Here is a 21,785-nt window from a genome sequence, read left to right on the forward strand (position 1 = left end):
AATACACAAGTTACAGTCGATGCAGAGACAGCAACCTGGAACTCCCCTTGTGCAGTTGTTTTAACCACAAAGTTATGAAATCCAGGTGTTCTTTCCTCTCTCACACTCAGTGAACCTTCCAGGTTGTAAGGAAGAAAAAAAAGATTAAAATGTGGGGGAAAAGGGGTGTGTAAAATTCTTCCAGGGGGTCTGGTTCTGCTGGTGCATCAGCTACACTTTGAATATGTGTGTTAGGTTCTACTCCACTCTTTGCTGCTGAGGGCTCAGACCCAGCACAGTCTGCTCCTGAACCACCAGCTGAATTGTAGGAGGGTAGACCAGAACAAACCCATTCCAGTAAATGTCTGGCCACATCAGGCAGCACCTCCTGACTGCAGCCCACTGAGCAGAGGGGAGATTTTTCAGCCACAAGTGTTGTCTCAGCTGCTGTAAATCCTCTGAAATACTCTTCCACATACCGAAATCTCAAAGTCCTAAAACCTATGCTTTCAGTACCCAGGCCATTTTTTAAAATGCCATTTAGACCCTGAATCAGTTATCTGCTTTAAAGTTCTCTCTATAGCACCTCCGTCCAGTACCCTTACCATATTACTCAAACAGTACAAAATTTCTTGAAGCAGACAACAACCTTTGTGCTCAGTTAGCAAAAGCAGTCTGTAAAGGTCTAACCCAGACTGGGAGGTCAGCCTGGGTAGAATTTAAAGGCATGCTTATACTCTAAGTTCAAAGCCAAACAAGTGGTCCAAATTAATTTAATGAGATGACTAATGAAAGCGGAATAAGATTTAGCTTTAAGATTTACATATATCATATGTACGAAAATCCAGACCATCTACTAGTCCAGACACCATCAGTATTACTAATAGCTTGTGTTTAGTAGCAATGTGCTTAAGATAAAATAATTCTGGCTCATTTTTTTCAAACTTCAACTTTTCTACAAAATTATAAAATTATGCACACATCAGAGAGCAAAATCCTCCTTTGGCCGAAGTAACAGGAAAAAAACATGGCTAAGAATTTGACTGGAATCAGCCCTAGAAAATAGGCAATGTACTTCATGAACAGGTAAGTGTAAAACAGTTGTATTATTTGGATTCCTGTTGGCTTCAAACACGTGGAGCAGAACACACTTAAACAAGTGCACAAAACAATGAAGAGTATAGGAAAAGTGGGAAAGGCATCTTTTCTACAACTTCATCAGCCTTTAGCTAAGTTAAGACTTGGGTTTAAATTATATCAAAGACAAAACCAGGACAGTCATAAACTAGGTTAGCTCTTGCCAGTCATGAGATGGGCATGTCCATGGTCATGCTGTGCCCCAAATTCAGAGAGTGGGAATATAGGTTCTTTAGCTGTTCTTTTATGCCATGTTCAGTTTCCTTCCTAGACGCTGATGTCTGTGCTTTATGTTATCAAAATGTAAATGTTTACATTGCTGTATTGAATCAAAGTTTCTTTAGCTCAGTATCATTTATTTTTAGTAGTCAACTTTACAGGATGGAAAAATAAAACTCAAAAATTACGTAAACTATGCAGTTTAGGAGATGACTTTTCTCACACCAGATGCATCTACATTATACTGTCAAGGTGTGCTTGTCTTATCTTTTTCAGGTTATCAGTTAACTTCCTCTACTTCATATGATGTCTTGTCCAAATGAAATCCACAATGGCTAGTCACTGTGACTTCTGCTTTGGAGAAAAATTTATTATTCAGCATCAAGACATATTTTCAGCTGCTTGCATCTCTTTGATTCTGACTTGAAGAAGAATATATGCATACTACAGGCAAATGGCAGCCTATTTATTGTGTGCTGTGTGAATTCCACAGATTAAAAACTAAACCATGCATACATTAATTACATAGTTCAGTGTGCAAGCAAAATAAATGCAAAATATGTCAACATTTTTGCTTAATGCTTTCATTGTAATCAGTGAACTGACAATCTTCATTTTCTGGAGGTTTGAGCTTAAATACAAGGGGAAATCTGATTACTAGGATCCTGACCAATTTCACAGAATCATAGAATCCTTGGGGTTGGAAGGGACCTCGAAAGATCATCTAGTCCAACCCCCCCTGCCAGAGCAGGGCCACCTAGAGCACTTCGCATAGGAACGTGTCCAGGCGGGCTTTGAATGTTTCCGGTGAAGGAGACTCCACGACCCCCCTGGGCAGCCTGTTCCAGGGCTCTGTCACCCTTACAGTAAAAAAATTTTTTTGAATATTCAACTTGAACCTCCTATGCTCCAATTTACACCCATTACCCCTTGTCCTATCACTGGTCACCACTGAGAAAAGCCTAACTCCATCTCCCTGACACTCACCCCTTACATATTTGAAAACATTGATGAGGTCACCCCTCAGTCTCCTTTTCTCCAAACTAAAGAGACCAAGCTCCCTCAGCCTTTCCTCATAAGGGAGATGTTCCACTCCCTTAATCATCTTAGTAGCTCTGCGCTGGACTCTTTCAAGCACTTCCCTGTCCTTCTTGAACTGAGGGGCCCAGAACTGGACACAATACTCCAGGTGCGGCCTCACCAATGCAGAATAGAGGGGGAGAAGAACCTCTCTTGACCTACTAACCACACCCTTTCTAATGCACCCCAGGATGCCATTGGCCTTCTTGGCCACAAGGGCACATTGCTGGCTCATGGTCATCCTCCTGTCTACCAGGACCCCCAGGTCTCTTTCACCTACACTGCTCTCCAGCAGGTCAGCACCCAACCTATACTGGGACATCGTGTTGTTCTTCCCCAAATGCAAAACTCTACACTTCCCCTTGTTGAATTTCATCATGTTTCTCTCTGCCCAACTCTCCAGCCTGTCTAAGTCTCTCTGAATGGCAGCACAGCCTTCTGGTGTGTCAGCCACTCCTCCCAGCTTAGTGTCATCAGCAAACTTGCTGAGGGTACATTCTATACCCTCATCCAAGTCGTTGATGAAGATATTGAACAACACCGGTCCCAGTACCGACCCCTGAGGGACTCCACTAGTCACAGATCTCCAACCAGATTCTGCCCCATTGACTACAACTCTCTGATTCCTTCCTTTCAACCAGTTCCTGATCCACCTCACTATCTGATCACCAAACCCATATTTGATCAACTGCTGTGAGAGACAGTGTCAAATGCTTTACTCAAATCAAGATAAACCACATCTACCGCTCTTCCATCATCTATCCATCTAGTAATTTCCTCATAGAAGGCTATGAGGTTAGTCAAACATGATTTACCCTTGATAAAACCATGCTGACTGCTCTTGATGACCCCCATGTCCTTGATATGCCTGGAGATAGTGACAAGAACAAGTTGTTCCATCACCTTTCCAGGGGTGGAGATGAGGCTGACCGGTCTATAGTTACCCGTGTCTTCCTTCTTGCCCTTCTTGTAGACTGGAGTGACATTTGCTATCCTCCAATCCTCAGGCACCTCTCCTGTTACCCATGACTTACTGAAGATGATGGAGAGTTGCCTAGCAATGACCTCCGCCAGCTCCCTCAGCACCCTTGGATGCATTCCATCTGGACCCATCGACTTATGGATGTCCAGATTACTCAGCTGATCCCTAACCCAATCCTCATCTACCATGTCAAACTCCTCATCTATCTTGACTACTTCTGGGGCTAAATGAATCTGGGACTCATGCGGAAACCCTGCAGGAGTAAAGACAGAGGCAAGAAGGCGTTCAGCACCTCTGCCTTCTTTATATCCTCTGTCACCAGGGCTCCCAGCTCATTCCTTAGTGGGCCAATATTGCCTCTAGTGTTAGTTTTGTTAGCTATGTATTTGAAAAAGCCCTTTCTATTATCCTTAACCTGATTTGCAAGGTTAAGTTCCAAGGAGGCCTTAGCTTTCCTAATTGCCCCCCTACATCCTCTGACAACAGTCCTATATTCCTCCCAAGTGACCAGCCCCCCCTTCCATGATCTGTAGATTTTCCTTTTCCACTTAAGTTTTCCCAGCAGTTCCTTTTTTAACCATGCCGGTGTCCTAGCTCCCTTACTAGATTTCCTAACCATAGGGACGCTCTGATCCTGTGCTTGCAAATAATGGTCCTTGAATATTGACCAGCTATCTTGAGCCCCTTTATCTCTTAACGCCCTGTCCCATGGGATTTCTCTTAACAGTTGATTGAGGATGCCAAAGTTTGCCCTGTGGAAGTCTAGGGTTCTGGTCCTACTGGGTATTCTGTTCCTTCCACACAGGATCCTGAACTCTACCATCTCATGATCACTGCAGCCAAGGTTGCCATTGACCACCACTGCTTCAACAAGGCCCTCCTTGTTGGTTAGTACAAGATCCAGCAGCGCTCCTCTTCTAGTCGGCTTGTCCACCATTTGCATTAAGAAGTTATCATCAATGCACTGGAGGAACCTCCTAGACTGTGAAAGGCTGGCTGTGTGAGTCAACCAGCAGATATCGGGGTAGTTAAAATCTCCCATGAGGACTAGGGACTGAAGTTGTGAGGCTGCTTTCAGCTGCCTGTAGAAGGCCTCATCAACCTCCTCGCCTTGATCAGGAGGTCTGTAGTAGACCCCTACAACTGTATCACCCACACCAGCCTGCCCCTTAATTCTTACCCACAAACTTTCAACTTGCCCCTCATCAGCCCCTGCACAAAACTCAACACATTCTAGTTGCTCTCTCACATAAAGAGCAACTCCACCACCTCGCTTCCCCGCCCTATCTTTCCAAAAAAGCACATAACCATCCATGGCCACATTCCAGTCATGTGACCTATCCCACCATGTCTCTGTTATCGCTACCAGATCATAACCCTTAGCCCGTACACTGACCTCTAACTCTTCTTGCTTATTTCCCATGCTGCGTGCATTAGCATACAGACATTTCAGGAAACAAACAGAGCACACTGGTGGGACTAAATCCTCCCTAGACCACCTGCCTTCGGGCCCTAGTTCGTTCTTCTTGTGTTTGTCCCTAACAGACCCAGTTTTCTCCCCTTCCCCCTTCACATCTAGTTTAAAGCTCTCTCAATGAGCCCTGCTAAGTCCTGCCCCAAAAGCCCCTTCCTCCTCTGCGACAGGTGCATCCCACCTGCCATCACCAGGCCAGGTGTCTCATATAGCATCCCATGATCGAAAAAACCAAAACCCTGTCTTTGGCACCAGTCTCTTAGCCACTCGTTGACTTGTAAACTCTTCCTATATACCTCCCCACCCATTCTTACAGGAGGGATGGAGGCAAACACTACTTGCGCTCCAGACCCCCTAACTAGCTGTCCCAGGGCCCTGAAATCACTCTTCATTGCCCTTACCTTTCTTGTAATAATTTCATCACTGCCAACCTGAAAAATCAGCAGTGGATAGTAATCCACAAGATTAGGGAGTTTCCTTTTAACATCTCTAATCCGAGCCCCAGGGAGGCAACAGACCTCCCTGTGGGATGGGTCCGGTCGACAGATGGGCCCTTCTGTCCCCCTCAGAAGGGAGTCACCCACCACCACTACTCTCCTTTCCTTCTTGATTGAAGAAGTCCTAAGGACACGGGGTGACTGACGAGTTCTAGGTGGTTCACTAGGTAAGTCTACCTCTGTAACTACGTTTTCTTGTCCCTGAATTTCCAAGGCCTCATACCTATTCTTCAAGGGCAATTGGGAGGGTGGAGGGGGTTGGGAGGATTTTTTCGTGCCCTTCTGAGGCCGGACCTCCTTCCATTCATTCATATCTCTTAAGCCCTCTCCTTCTGTCTGGTGACAGGAGAGGGGGGGATCCATCACTTCCTCAACCTCAACCCCTCTCCTCTGTCAGTTTAACCACCTGCCTGAGGAGATCATTTACTTGCTCACACCGCACACATGCGCTGTCACTGGTTCCCTTTGATACCAGTGCCAGGCACAGGCATTCACTGCAGCCAGAGACCTGCACTGCTGCATGCCTGCTTGGGAGCTCCGTCTGAGTCCCCACATTCTTTTTCACTAAGGTTTTTGGCCGCGTTGTGACCATGATGTATGTAGCTAGTAGTTGCTCCCTGCCTGCCCTCGCGCCTGCCTCGCGCCTGCCCTCTGAAAGCTAGCTGCCGCTCTCTGCTCTGCGCTGCCTGAGCAAGTAATTATTTTCTCTAGCCACAAAAGCTGACAGAAGGAGAAAAATTACTCACATCTATGCCTAAATTCCTACAGGTAATATGCATGAAAATAGCTCAGGCCACTTGTTTCATCAGTTTTGAGGCTGAGCAGATTGAGCAAAGAAACCTGAGGAACTGACAAACTGAAGTCTTCAATCTACCAACCAAGGAAAGGACAAGCAGCAGTCATGTAGCTACTCCAGATAAAATCACTCTATTGTGCTGTATATGATCTGAGCCTACAAGACAGTGAAAATAGGCAGGCAGGAAGAAAGGAAATAAAAGATAATAATGTAGGACTGATTCTGGTACTGACATTCTTTCAGATTGAAAAACTAGACAAAGGCAACAACCTTACTTTGATCATTCTTACAAAGAATATAATACACTCCTAAATAACAATACTATTTTAGCTAAACATTTATGTTTTGGCATATTCCTGTAGGCAATCTGATGATATAGGAATGTTTTACAGGCTCAATCCACTAAGAAAAAAGGGGTAAGTACATTCAATATGCATGCCCTCCACTGCAGTGGTAATAGGAAAAAACAATGTACTTTGCAATAGAGATTTGAAATGGTATACATTTCACAAAAGCACTTGCAAGTTTTTGTCACTGTAAACTACCTATAACTTCTAAGTTCTTACTCACTTTTCAATAATGTGGTCTGCCTTTTCCTATCAGTACCATTTCCAACAAAAATTTTGCCAGGGTAGAAAAACATACAGCTGGGCTCTAACAGTATAAATCTGTATATCTCATATTTGCTGTACTTCTGTCCCTTCTGTCCTAACACATTCTCATCTGCAGTACAGAAAACTGCCTGTGACACATTTAGTCAACATGCAAAATTAGTTATTAAGATCAAAGTATATAGGTGGCTCCTAATCTTAACTTTTTATCTGACTGTTCAGGTTTGGGCTTTTTTGTTTTGCTTATACTTTGTATTACTTAGCACTAACATTCAGGTCAAATGGGATTTCACACTCTAAATATTCCAATGGAAACTATTTGCAAAGTAAATCCAGAACAATGCTATAAATAGGCATTTAGTGAACAAAACCAGTACTAAGATGGACGGTGATGCTACAAGGAGCCGTAAGAGAAGTCCTAGGCACAGAAGTAACATTCACCTAAAATCTTACTAAGGCATTAAATGGAAACTTGAGTCTTTGCATATAATTTCTTATTTTAGGAAATCCTTGGCAAGGCAAGAAGGTAAACGAGAGAACATAAAACAAACCCATCTTAAAATGGAAAAAAAAACCCCACTTAAATTAGCATCATCCAGTTATTAATGGCACTCATATTTATCTCACATATCACCTAATGGCTTCAATTATGTTAAATAAATAGGATGAAACAATGGCAGCTTGTACCTGACAAGTACAGATGTCTCTGGTCTTAGGAGTTTTCTTGGAAAGGCAAGGAAAAAACTATTAATGAATGGTTTACAAAGATAATAACAATGACATCTTCCAGGCAGCTGTTGCTACTAGCTCCAGCAGTGGTCTGCTTTTTTCAGTACAACAGAAACTTCAGAGGATGCTAACATTATTTATTTATCTCCCTCACTTTCTCTCTTTGTAAGTATTGTGTGTACATATAAAACTAAGACAATACTCTGTGTGTCTCCTCCTGACAAACTCAGACTTGTCTTACTCGCCTTTGCCAACTTCCTACAATAGAGATGAAGTTTGAGATTGTGCTATAATGCAAAAGCCATTATAATTTCCTCAAAGCCAGGAAAGTCAGTCTTACCAGGTTATGAAGAATGTCCTTAACACTAGAAGCCATATACTTTCATACTCCTATTTGAGTAGATGTTCCTCCAGTTTTAACTGTTTTCTTATTGCAGATTTAAGTGTGGCCAACGCACTGAGGATTTCCACTTTACAGTTTCTCAAATACTAGACTAATCACCTCTAGCTTTACTCATATTCTCCTTCTCCCAGGAGGCAAGATAATTTCTACTAAGACATCTCCACTCTCTCTCACCAATCAACATCTGCTTTTCACTACTTTCACCACAGTCTGGACATCCTTATGAATTGTGTTTCTCTCAGTTTGTTCCTGCTCCCATGGCAGCAATCAAATCAGTACATACTTGTTTTGTCCCACATACAGAATTAGACATACTGTCTGCTATCATGGAAATACTAGCCAAATACATTATTTTCTCACTTAATTAATCAATATGATAAATGTTATTAAGAAAATGTGAAAAAATGGCATGAAATACCTACCTATACATATCAGTCTTGTAGAATCCAATTTGCTGCCAGGTGAACATTCACAATTGAAAGACCCAAGACTGTTCCTGCAGGCTCCATTGACACACGGATTGCTTTCACATTCATTTGTATCTAAAATCCAGAAAGAAAAGACACTGTTAGAACTATGTTGTGCTTCTGGAAAACAATGTAGGGTATAAATGCTGCTGTGGACCATGATTTGCCAAGACTGCCTGATATATTTGCCGCCCTCCTCTCAGCATGACATTCAAAAGATACAGGGACAGGCAGGTAGCTTGTATATGCAAGTGTGTAATAGCACAAGTGGTGTTCACCATGGCTTGGTACTGGGGACAATTCTGTTTAATATCTTTACCAGTGATCTGGATGAAGAGATTGAGTGTACTCTCTGTAAATTTGCAGATGACAAGTTGGGCAAGAGTGTTGACCTGCATGAATGCAGGAAGCTGCTGCAGAGGGACCTGGATGGACTGGACTGATGGGTTTAGGACAACAGTATGTGGTTCAACATGGCCAAGTGCCAGGAAGTGCACTTGGGTCAAAACAACCCCAGGCAATGCTACAGGCTTGTGGAAGAGTGGCTGGAAAGCTGCCTGGTGGAAAGGAACCTGGGGTATTGGTTGACCCCCAGCTAAACATGAGCCAGCAGTGTGCCCAGGTGACCAAGAAGGCCAATAGAATCCTGGCTTGCATCAGAAATAGTGTAGCCAGCAGGACTAAGGAAGTGATTGGCCCCCTGTACTCAGCACTGGTGAGGCTGCACCTTCAGTATTGTGTTCACTTGTGGGCACCTTCACTACAGGAAAAATACTGAGGTGTTGAAACAAGTTTAGATAAGGGCAACAAAGGTGGTGAAGAGTCTGCAGAACAGGTCATACAAGGAAAAGCTAAGGGATCTTGGATTGTTCAGTTTGGAAAAGGGAAGGTTGAGGGGAGACCTCATTGCTCTCTACAACTACCTGAGAGGAGGCTGAAGTGACACAGGTGCTGGCCTCCTTTTCCAAGTGAATAACAGTAAGACTAGAGAAAATGGCCCGAATTTGCACCAGGAGAGGTCTAGATTAGATATTAGGAAGAACTTCTTTACTGAAAGACTAGTCAGGGACTGGAATGGGCTGCCCAGGGAGATGGCTGAATGACCATCCCAGGAGGTGTTTAAAAGACATGTAGAAGCAGGTGTTACTTAGAAGCATGACTTAGCATTGGACTTGGTAGAGCTGGGCTAATGGCTGGACTTAATGGTCTTTCCCAACCATAATGATTCTGTGATTCCATGTGTTTATGTTATTTTGAAAGTGTTGATTCAATGTCTCTTTTCTACACAGAAAGTAGAGCATCAATTACAAACATCCCATGAGAAAACCAAGCTTTTGTTTCCTATGATGCAATGCATTTCCAGCCACAAGATACAGCGCACCTGTATTTTTTCCTTATTTTAGAATAAGGAAAATATCTTCCTTATTTTTTAGAAGTCCTGAAAAGGTTATTTGCCATTTGATATGTCATGATGCATCAATCCTTCATTTGACATGTATTCTTTTATGACAGCCTGAGATCAGAGGGAGTAGAACGTGTTTAAAAGACCACCCTATATATGGTTGGTTTTGTTTTTGTTTAAAGAAAGAACAAAAAAGAGATGGAAAATGCCCAGAAATCAGTTAACTTAGGAAACTATGATCTCTCCCTTCCTGCCAAAAGCAAGCACCTCATTTAAAAGCCAATTTTTTAGTACCTTTACTTAATGGAATTACCTACAGAAAACAACAGAACTTGTCCTTGAAGCTTTGTAATAGTGTCAGAGCTTTATGCTTGTGAAATCTATTCTTAAATTTACGGATTACCCAGTTTACATACTAATAATACAGACATGAAGAAATACAAAAATCTAGGAGGCCTTATCAGGTCAAGATGATGTGTTGCATGAACATACCCACATAGGTTTGACAGCTGGCTCTGCTTGGCAGTACCCAAGCTGGCTAGCCCCATCCTGCTATGGGCTGGCAGTCCTGTAAGGCACAAGGCAGAGCTTCCACTTCTCACTCTAAACAGCCTGCTTAGATACTGCTTGTGTTGTCTCAAGCTGGGTCCTGAGCCAGCTTACTATGGAGAGTGAAGCATGGTGAATGAGCAGGGAAGACCAGGCAGCATCTAAGTAAGCTCCAAGTCCCTCTATCTAAGCTGGCAAACTGCAAGGCATGGCCAACATTTACCTGCTTTGCATCACTCACTGTAAACACCTTTAATACTTTATTAACTGAGATTTTATTATCTAAAGTATGTTCTCTGCCTCCCTTGCCTCCTGCTCTCTCCCCAGAAAAGCAATACTTAGCAGTAGAAAGTAGTCTGCTGCTTTTGTAAAACCAAATATCTGGTTTCCACTACTAGAAACAGGTGACATTGAGACAAAGAAGTTGTCACCATGCACCATATGTTGAATCATTCTCTGTATAAATAAGTTTTTGGAGAAAGATACACTTCCCTTCCATCTGAGTCTTTCAGCAGTTTGGCTAACTTTAAAAAAATGAGAAAAATTTAAAAGACAGGACAAATTAACTAAATTTAGGCTATAATTTCTCTCTGTCTAAGGCACCAAATGTTCACTGCTGCTTGAAATCTGAGAACAAAAGGACACACAATAAAGCTGGCTGGTAGCAAAATGGTTCTTTACCCAACAGACAGATAAATTGGAAATCTTTGTCCTAGGATGTGGAAAGCTTGCATTAGGGAATGGCAGTATAGACAATTTCATGAAAGATAAATTCACCAAGCGTTGTATAAGGCAAAGATCCTACTTCTGGTGTTAAAAGTCTTCAAAGCACAATTACTGGGGATGTGGAGAGTATTGTTTACTTGCCCTGTTTTGGGTCAGAAGGATCTTCAATCAGTCACTGCATTTGGCCAGTGCAGATATTCTCTGTCCCATGAGTTGCAAGTGCTTTTAGCTAAAATTCAACTTCAAAAAAGATCCCATGAAGGACCAGACATAATCCATGGGTGATTTTTAGAAAAAAAACCCATTTCTTTGCTTACGGGAAGTGAGTGTACATTGTAAATGTCAGAGAAATGAAAGTTGAACCACTCCACTGTACATTCCTGGAAATTAAATTCAAAGCACATCTGGTTTATGTTTAACTAGTTATGTCATTGGAAACACAATTTAAACTACAAGAGCTTGTTGTAAAAATCTCAGATTTCAGACTGTGGAGCCTCAAACAACTCCCCTACTCCCCAGAAGAAATAGATAAAAAATTTCAATTGATCTACAAATGGAAACAGTGAAGTGTTTTTTTGTTACTTCACAGTTACTGGTGAGAATTATACTGATTAAAAATACATTTGTGAGTTATACATATACATATCAGGATTTTCAAGCACAACACAAATCTTTTGGCTACAGAAGTTTTTTAACAACTAGTGAACTTGTAGCTCCACAACAAATTATGTAGTGTTTCTTTAAAAACAGCATTTGTATTGAGATTTATTCCTCTACTGCCAACCAACTCAACATTATAAAAAATAATTTTATAGACAGTTTTATGCCAAACCCTAGCTGATGAGCTTTGTTTTCTGATCAGCTAAACTGTCATTCTAATTTAATTTCAAGATGACAATAACAGATCCTTCATGACATATGCATGTAAGCTAATGTAGGTAACCATATGAAAAGAAACTGAAAATCCTTCAGGTTACGCTGTACAGACAATAAAAAATGGTATTTTAGGGTGATTAGACTAAGCTATGTTCAGAAAAGAGATACTCTTACTAAGATGAAGTTTTAGTTAATGATCAGTTGTGGGTTTTTTCCCAAATAAGAAGACAAGATTTTTTTCTTTCATTAAGAAAAAAAGCTTATTATTTTGAATATTACTGCAGCATTTATGCTCATCAAAAGCTCATTGCTCAGAGTTCAGCAGACATGTACAATTATATAGAGCTGAAAATATCACAGCCACTATTATTCTATGAAGATGGCAAAATAGCCAGTTATAGAGAGTGATGAGGTTTCCTCTGAGCCTCCTCTTCTCCAGACTGAACACCCCCAGCTCCCTCAGCCCTTCCTCACAGGATTTGTGCTGGATCCCTTCACAGCCTCCTTGATCTTCTCTTGACCTGCTCCAGCACCTCAGTCTCTTTCCTGAACTGAGGGGCCCAGAACTGGACACAGGACTCACCAGCACTGAGTACAGGGGCAGAATCCCTTCCCTGGACCTGTTGGCCACACTGTTCCTGGTCCAGGTCAGGATGCCATTGGCCTTCTTGGCCACCTGGGCACACTGCTGGCTCATGTTCAGCTTCCTGTCAATCCAGACTCTCAGGTCCCTTTCTGCCTGGCTGCTCTCAGCCACTCTGTGCCCAGCCTGGAGCTCCCCATGGGGTTGTGGCCAAAGTGCAGGACCCGGCACTTGGCTGTGTTGAACCTCATCCCATCTCTCCAGTCTGTCCAGATCCCTCTGCAGAGCCCTCCTGCCTTCCAGCTGATCCACACTCCCCCCCACCTTGGTGTCATCTGTGAATTTGCTAATGGTGGACTCAATCCCCTCATCTAAATCATCAATGAAAATATTAAGCAGAACCGGGCCCAGCACTGATCCCTGGGGGACACCACTGGTGAGTGGCCGCCAATTGGATCAGCACCATTCAGCACCACTCTCTGGGGGCCTCCAGCAGTTCCTAACCCAGCACAGAGTGCTCCTGTCTGAGCCCTGGGCTGACAGCTTTTCCAGGAGAATACTGAAAGATGAAATGCATTACTTAAAATCTCACCAAGTCCACTAAATTGAATCTAGTAAGACCTAGATCTTAATGAGCTTGAATGATATCACAGTAATTCTTTTACAACAGAATATATCTTAATTTACACAGTAACCTGCTTAAAGGTGTGTGTGCATTTTGCTGTGAAATACCTTTGTTCCTGAATTCCTAGATAGGTGTCTGAGGTTCTATAATGTGTATATTTCAACAGATCAGACTGCTTCTTTATTCATGCTTTTCGAAGCTATTCATAAACAAATAATTTGGGAATGCACTAATTTCCGTAGACAAAATTTAAAAGTAGTAATTTCCCTTAGAAACACTTGATATGGTGCCATTAGGAAGGGACATTACTGCCCTTTAGATTTCTGGTGTTACCATCTTATTGTACACTTTTTTGTAAATTCTATTATATCTTAACTTTTTTTTTTTTTTAAATATAGTTTGGTTTTGCCATCATTATCAGCTGCTGAGAATAATGCTATCTGAAGAAGTCATCCTCTTCTCAATGAACTATTAACTCACATGAACTAGAAAATTAATTTCCACTGAAGAGTAACTCTGTGTCATGCTATTTTCCACTTATACCCCCCTCTCAAAAAAACTCCCAGATTTGGTTCACTATATCATGATCCCCAAACTCTTCTAGCACAAGAGGAAACACACTGCAATTATTATAAAGATGTCAGAAGACAGAAAAGATAATTTTTTTCCTAAGCCTGTGGTGGCTCAATAGAACCATGAAACCACTCTGTTGTTGTCAAATCTGTATTTTTAGCCTTTGTACTTAGAGTACTATTATTATTTTACTATTATTATTACCATTAAAAAAAATTACATTTTATACTGACAAATCTAGATACACTTCATTTCAAGAATTGTGCATTGTCACATCTCATTCATCAACCTTTTGTCAGTGCTCTGCCCCCCCGAGTTAATGGTCTTTTCATCTTGGTAATGAACATCTCTCTCTAGCATACTATTCCAGTTTTTCTGTCTAGAAGATTCCACAAGAAACATGCACATCAGGGGTACCCAGTAAGCTATTTTCACAGCTAGAAATCTTTAACAGCACGAAGGCTAATCAACAGATTCTGAAGAATAAATTTAACCTGAACATTGTGGATAGACATTAGGTATTGAAAAAACTTAGCAGAGAGAGGGCACTATGAATCTATGGAGCTACAAGTCCTATAAACACAATTTTAGTATCACCAGGCAGCTCTTGCAACTCAAAAATCACTGAAATCATCACAAATACCAGAATATAATGTAGTTAACGATCACCACAGAGTGAAGGGAGAGAATAAAGAAAGGAACCTGAGATCAAAGTAGGTGTATTTATCTAAATGATAGACTACGTGTTTCTGCTTCATGATCAGAGGCAAGCATGTATTTCCTTTTATTGCGGCTTAAAAATATTTTATCTAAGGAAAGAAAAATATTTTCATACAGACTAGAAGTACTACAGAGAAATTACAAGACAGATGCAGTAATTTATGAATTATCTTAGTTCTGCCTTTTCCTCTGGTGTTTGTTACCACTCTGAATCGTTCATGGTTGTTCAGCTTTAAAGGTATATAATAAGGAACAAAATGAACACAACTTGTAGATTTTTCACCTTTGCATGTGTCTGTCTCAGGGCTGAACACATAACCCTTTGGACAAGTGCAGCTGTAACTTCCAGGAGTGTTTCGGCAGAGCCCGTTGTCACACAGCAACCCGTTCACTGAACATTCATCAATGTCTGCAAGAAGAAGAGTTAGACACACCAATGCGTGTGAATGCCATGAGATGCCTTCACCTTCACAAGTAGCCCCTGTTGCTTTCTACAGCAACAATTAGGTTGCTCGATGTGCAGTTTTCTACAACAGTGACTGAGAAAAGAAAAGTTGGATTTCTCAGTTTCAGAAGTCTGATTTATTCTCATATACTTGTTACCAAGAAGTCTGTTCTGCTCTTAAAGTTCTTCATCAGCAGGCCCTAAAAATATTTCATGGTTAATCTAAAATAATGGTTATACCTTCCTGGAATCACCTTGGGATCTTTGCCATTAATGTGACTATATCACCATGACAATTTCATTATCATCTCTTTGATTTCAATTTTTACTGTTTTTTTAAACACACAATCAGCATTGATTACTGTTTTAATGCTGTTTAGCTGGCAAAAAATACTTTTATTATTAAATTGTACACTTCATATATGGCAGATAACACAAGGGCACCCATATGTACCTTCCTTCCAGAAATACATTGTACTAAAAAACCTCCTTATGATTAAGACCAGGATATCAATCACACTTAATAGGAGAAACCAATAAACATATCACCTGCCCCTCAACTCCTCTTAATAGTAACTGCAAATAATGCTAATAAAAAGCCATCAGTCTTCTTCATTGCTCTATAGTCTAATTTTAAAAGAAAATTTTAGAAGTACTATAATTTTAAGCTATTAATGCCCATCACATATCACTAATACTTAAAGAAGAATACTGACAGGATAAGCCATGGTAAACATGACACTTTATCCTGCTTCAAGATGTCTCCTCTATTTTGACTACTTGAGATCCCAAACTTAACATTGCAAGAGAAATCAACTGGATTTTTCTGAATTTAAAAATTAAGAAAAAACCCCAAATAATTAAGTATAATTAAAATCTGGAGGGTTCTGGCTTTCTAACTACACTGAACTTTGCAAGTTATGCTTATAAATTCCTTTAGGATTCAGATAATAAAGTCTGAATTTCCTCAGACAATGAATCTAAGATTTAAATTTGGCAGCTGTAAAGAAGCTCCTCTAAACTAACGTGTCCTAAATCTAACCTTATATGATTTTAGCTAAGTAAATGAGGGTGGATTTGAAATTTGATATTTTCAAAAGCAATAGTTTTATTTTGAGCTTGTTGTCATATAATCCTTTAACCCAAACTAGTGGTGTTATGAATGCATCATTTCCTTAAAATCTCACAGAATATCTTCATATTTGGACTGTAGTCTATTGTAATTTGCACTGTAAAAACACCGAATGACCTAGCTCATGCTCTAAAAACACTTAAAACGTAAAAAAATAATATCTGTATTCTATATGATCATTTTTATTTCCTGGCAGCTCATAGTCTGTATCATTAATTAAACAGTTCAACACTTTGAGTGTTCATAATTAAATTCTTTTGTGCAAAAATAGATAAGAATAAATGCATCCTCACAGTGCGCATGGCTCTCATTAAATAAATTATTTTTATTTAAGTAATTAAGCAGACATATCGTTATACTAGCACTTATGTAATCCCAAATGTAAATAGATAAATAAAATCTCTATCCATAAAATCTATTTGGAAAAGGGATATTACATAAAATATTTTTCAACACAACCAATAGTTTTCTGCAAGAGTGCCCCACCATGCCAAGAGCTCAAGTTTTGTGTGTTTAGAAAGTAACTAGCTGTAAAATTCTTTCAGTCAAGCAGATGAAAGGAAGACTTTTATTACTTTGTGTTTGCTTTGCATAAATAGGAAGGAATGTGTGGTATTAAAATTATGCTGCAGCTATATAGTCCAGGTTTTCCCTACCAAAAATGATTGGGTTTTGTTGATCACAAGTATCAGTGACATGTCAGCAAACTTTTAAGTGTAGAGAGAAACTTTTAAGTGTAGAGAGAAGTAATTCCCCAAAATAAACGTATCAGATGGTAGGAGGATACTTAAGACATTTTAACGGTTTCACATAGATTTCAGATAGCTTTTAATATCAACACACTTCAGCTTTCTGTTTAAAATTACAGAAGTGTAACAGAGGGATATAAGGTATATTATCACACACTATGCCTGTGGTATAAAACTTTTTTTTGATGTAAGAAATCACTAAAGAAAAAATGTATGACTATGAATAATAAAATGAATTAGAGAAACCTTTAACATAGGTATCTTCTGTTGGTTATTCCTAGACACTCGCATAAAATGTATCTAAATACCGTAACAGTCTGGTATAAATCTGAACCAAACTCAGTTCATTTTCTGAAGTGAATCATTCCTATACAGTGGTGACCTGAAATTCTGAAGAATATGAGAATAACTATTACGTCTGAGGCCAGTGTTCAGATACGATTTATGAAATCCTCAGAGTGGGTCACCACTTCCTTCATGAGCTGAAGCTTGCAGAAATTAGTGGCCTGAGCATGCTGCATGCTGCAGTCCATCCTGTTGTACATGTGTAACTCAAGGACATCATAGATTATTGCATTTGGCAGAGATTGTGTACACAGGCTCAGGCTACCAGTTAGCACATGCACAGGCCACCAGCTATCGTTCATTATTATTATGACAGCCATCTGTCACATTTTATTATGCAAAATTGTGACTTTCAGCTCCTGACAAATTGTCACCCAGCCTTGAAAGGGACACATTTTAGGTAGTCCTGACAAATAGGAGTCCAGGGAGTCAGATGTTGTACATTATATACAACACAGATTCATGCTTCTACTTCTACCTTCTGCTTACACTTCTCATATGGTAATAACCTCAAATAACAGAAAAATATACCAGTTACAATATTAGCTATGCATATATATACTGCTGAGAAAAGCAGTTTCAAGTTTCATTAAGTGATAGCTTTTATTTTCATTGTAGCTTTATTAAGTAGATGCCTGTCAACTTTGATTCTGTCAGTTCAAATTAGCACCAATATAGTGACAAATTATTCAATAATATTTTTTTAAAAATCAACTTACCCACACAATTCCTTCCAGAAGGATCAGGCTCATAGCCACTGTTACAGTTACAATGATAGCTTCCATGTAAGTTTTCACAAATGCCATTAGAGCAAATATCAGGATCCAATGTGCCCTCATCTATATCTGTATTAACACAACACAGAAGATAAACAGATACTGACAGATATGAAAAACATTACCCATTAATAGATGTGAACAACATCTGACTCACTGGATCTCTAGGCTGTCATTTAGTAAAGGGACAAAGCTGAATCAAGTTATTATCCCCTTATTGAGGCCAAACCTGGAATACTGTGTCCAGTCTAGTTTCATGAGATTTACGTGGGTCCACTCCTACCACCTGCCAAGGTCCCTCTGAATGGTATCTGCTCCCCCTAGTATCATTCTGCTTAGTGTCATCTGGAAACTTGCTGAGTGAATTCAATCCCTCTCTCTGTGTCATTGCTGAAGACATAAAACAGTCTTGGTCCTAGTATGAACCTCTGAGAGACACCATTTACTATTGTTTTCCTCTTGGACATCAAGCCATTGACCATAACTCTTTTCACATGACCATCCATCCCGTTCCTTATTGTTTTAACAGTGTATCTGTAAAACCTATCTATCTCCTGCTTAGTGGAGAGAATGTTGTGAGGGGCTGCATCAAAAGCCTCACAGAAGTAAAGGTAGATGATACCAGTAGTTCTTCCCTTGTTCTCTGGCACAGGCACTCCAGTGTAGAAGGCTACTGTATTTGTCAGGCATTATTTGTCCTCAGTGAAGCCTCGTTGGCTTCTCTAATCTTTCTCAATCTTCCATGTTTTGACATAATTTCTAGGATGATCTGCTCCTTGACCTTACTGTGCACCAAGGTGAGACTGACTGGCCAGAAGTTCCCAGTGTCCTCCTTTTTACCCTTTTTTAAAAATGAGTGTTAAATTCCCTTTTTTGTACTCACAGGGACTTTGCCTGACTGCCCATTTTCAAATGTGATGGAGAATAGTTTAGAAACTATGTCTACCAGTTTCATCAGGTCCCATGGACTTGCATATGTTCATGCTTCTTGGTTGGTCTTGAACCTGATCTTATCCACTGACAAGGGAGTTTTGCTCCCCCAGTTCCTGCCTTGATGATGAGAGACTTGAAAGATATGGAAACAGTGATTACCAGTGAAAACTTGTCAAGAAAACCATTGAGTACCTCAGCCTTCTTCATACTGGTTGTCTACTTCTCCAGTCTTACTTATGGTGTCTGTCTACATTTTTCTTATAATCTTACTTTTCTGATCAATGTACCTGTTGTACTCACCATTTCAGCTCTGACCATACCGTAGCTTTCCTGATCCCACGCCTACACATCTGGGCAGTGTCCCTGTATTCTTTCCAGCCCCCAGTTCCACTGCCTATGTATTTCCTTATTACACTTGTGTTTGACCAGAAGGTCCTCATTCAGACATGAATTTCCCTTGCCTTAATTGCCTGATTTCTTACACATGAGAACTGAGAACTCTTGAAATCTAAAGAAACTGTAAGGAGCTGCCAGTTCTGTTCTGCATATTTATCCCCAAGGGCAGTCTTTCATGTGGTCCTGTCAACTTATTAATCAAATCACCGAGAGTTTGCTCTCTAAAAGTTCGGGTCCTGTCTTTGCTCATCACCTGGCTCAGTCCTTAATATCATGAATTCCACCAGAACATGATCCCTGCAGTCCAGGCTACCACCAGCCTTGACCTCACTAATTAGCTCATCTGTGTTGGTAAGCAACAGATACAGTAATGCTTCTCTGCTATGGCTGTCTATCATCTGGTTTAAGAAATCGTCTTCAATGCTTGCTACACAGCTTGCTGTGCTGCTTTTCCAGCACAAATCACGGTGATTGAGTCCCCAAGCAGCATTAGTGTCTGATGTATGAGAAGAGGCTGAGGGAACTGAACTTGTTTAGCCAGCAAGAGAGAAGATCAGAGAGCCATCCAATAACATTCTCTGATCTTAATAGATGGTTGTAGAGAAGACAGAGTCAGACTTGTCTTTGAGGTACAGAATGAAAAGGCAAGAAACAAGTTACAACATGGGATATTTTAACTGAACACCAAGAAAACAATTCTTTCTCCTGAGAGTGGTTAAACATTAGAGCAAACTGTCCAGAGAGGCTATTGGAACTTTAGCAAGATTTTCCAAACACCACTAGGCAAGGCCTTAAGAAACCTCATTCAACTTTGAGATCATCCCTCCTTGGAGCAGAAAGTTAGGTTGGATGACCTCCAGATATCCTTTCCAAATTAAATCAGTAGGGAACTATGTGTTTTTGAGAATAATGTGAAGCAAAACATCTAGCCAGTGTACTCACTACCTGTAGTTTATGAACCTAGGTAAGAAGTTATACTTTTCCAAATACAAGACTGATGCATCCTACAAATACTATAAAACTTTTTGGAAATTTAAATTTTTTCTGAGATCAACAGAGTAGGATGATGAACAAGATACCCTTGAATTTACAGTCCCATATAGAATTTTAGCTGTAGCTGTAGAATTCCAAAATATTCATATGAATTTTAAGAAGAGGGACAGGCTAGTTTTACAATTTTTTTTGCCTGTAAGGAAAAGAGAGGTTTTCAATTCTTTGTTATTTTTTTCCCATGCAGTAAGGCCACTACTTTTAAGAGTTGCCTTTCCAGTTCCTGGAAAGAACAGTAGGAGTGCTGGCCTAACTGTAACTTCATAAAAAGCCTGGCTCATACTTGTAATTGCTCAACTTTTTATAAAGGGCATTTCATATACCCAGATACCCATCTGGAAAAATCATGTTTGATGATTTAATCCCTGGATTAAACTCAAAGCTACAAGACACCTGAAAAATCTGTAAGAAAGCATAAACAAGCACCGTAGTTCAGCTTTGTGTTTTCTTTTGAATAAAAGGTTTGATGTAGTTTAGTAAACTTTTTCGTGTCTTGGGGACAAGCCACATAATTTCATTTTTCTACCTCTCCTTACCAAAGTAGTGATTTCAGATGGTCCAGCCCTTTCTGTTACTTTCTTATTAAACCAAACTCTATGTCAAGACTTTTCTCACATGAAGACATGAAGGTTTTGCACTTGTTTATCACAAGCTGAATGAGAAAAGTACAGATGTGGTGATAAACTGCACTCTAATTAACAAGCTATGTATCAATCAAAAGTCAAATAAAATCTCTATGACAAAAGTTTACTGGTAAAGTATATACCCACTCATTCTTGATAATGAGAATGTGCAAGGAACACAACAGACTTTTTGCTATGGATTGAATGCATGATCAGTATTCCTCTCCTTTAGAAACTGGAATTGGCAAACAAAGTCCCATGGTATATGCAGTGGTAGGAGTAGCAGCAAGAAAACTGTCTCTAAGATGAGCTGCACAAGATGTAATGAAAATACTAAGGTTTTCTTTGAAAAACAAAACAAAATGGGATTTCAGTTGAGACATGAACCCTCATTATCACAGAATGGTAGAGATTACAATTGGTTTTGCATTTTTAGTGAGAAATTTTATTTAATATGTATCCAAATGAATATAGGGCCTCCCTACCAGACTACATGCAAATTTCTATGTCGGGGTGCTTTTTGTACAGCAATATTACGGAACACTGCCATAATTTCTCAATGAGATTTAGGGATTCTTCAAATGGATTTTATACAATTCACAGAAAAGAAAGTGGAAACAATTTCTAAACTCTACGTTGATTTTTAATTATCTGTCAGTTTGGCATTATGTTAAGCAATGAGCTCACAGAGAAGGAAAACCAAGCGTATTTACTTACAGTACAAAAGAAAAAAAGAATTTCTTTTATTATAGCAGTAGTATTAAAAGTTATGTAGGCTGATACTAAGTATAGTGATAAGAGGGTCTTATTTTGTTCCTGATGAACTGAATGGGAGCTTTAATGCTGACAAAGATAAAAGCTACATAAATTAAAACTCAGCAAGTACTAAATATACGTATATGCTTTAA

At 40.0% G+C, this 21,785-nt stretch overlaps 1 protein-coding gene across 1 annotated transcript in view; it reads right to left on the bottom strand.

Annotated features, from left to right (window-relative positions):
- Window positions 1-21,785, bottom strand: part of FBN2 (fibrillin 2) — a 162,890-nt gene that overhangs the window by 73,212 nt on the left and 67,893 nt on the right. Inside the window, 3 exon segments of the mRNA XM_030467573.1 lie at window positions 8,330-8,449; window positions 14,712-14,837; window positions 17,819-17,944. Of these exon segments, the coding sequence (XP_030323433.1) occupies window positions 8,330-8,449; window positions 14,712-14,837; window positions 17,819-17,944 (372 nt within the window).

This window comes from Calypte anna, chromosome Z (assembly GCF_003957555.1).
Source record: "Calypte anna isolate BGI_N300 chromosome Z, bCalAnn1_v1.p, whole genome shotgun sequence".
In the NCBI taxonomy this organism is placed as follows: domain Eukaryota; kingdom Metazoa; phylum Chordata; class Aves; order Apodiformes; family Trochilidae; genus Calypte; species Calypte anna.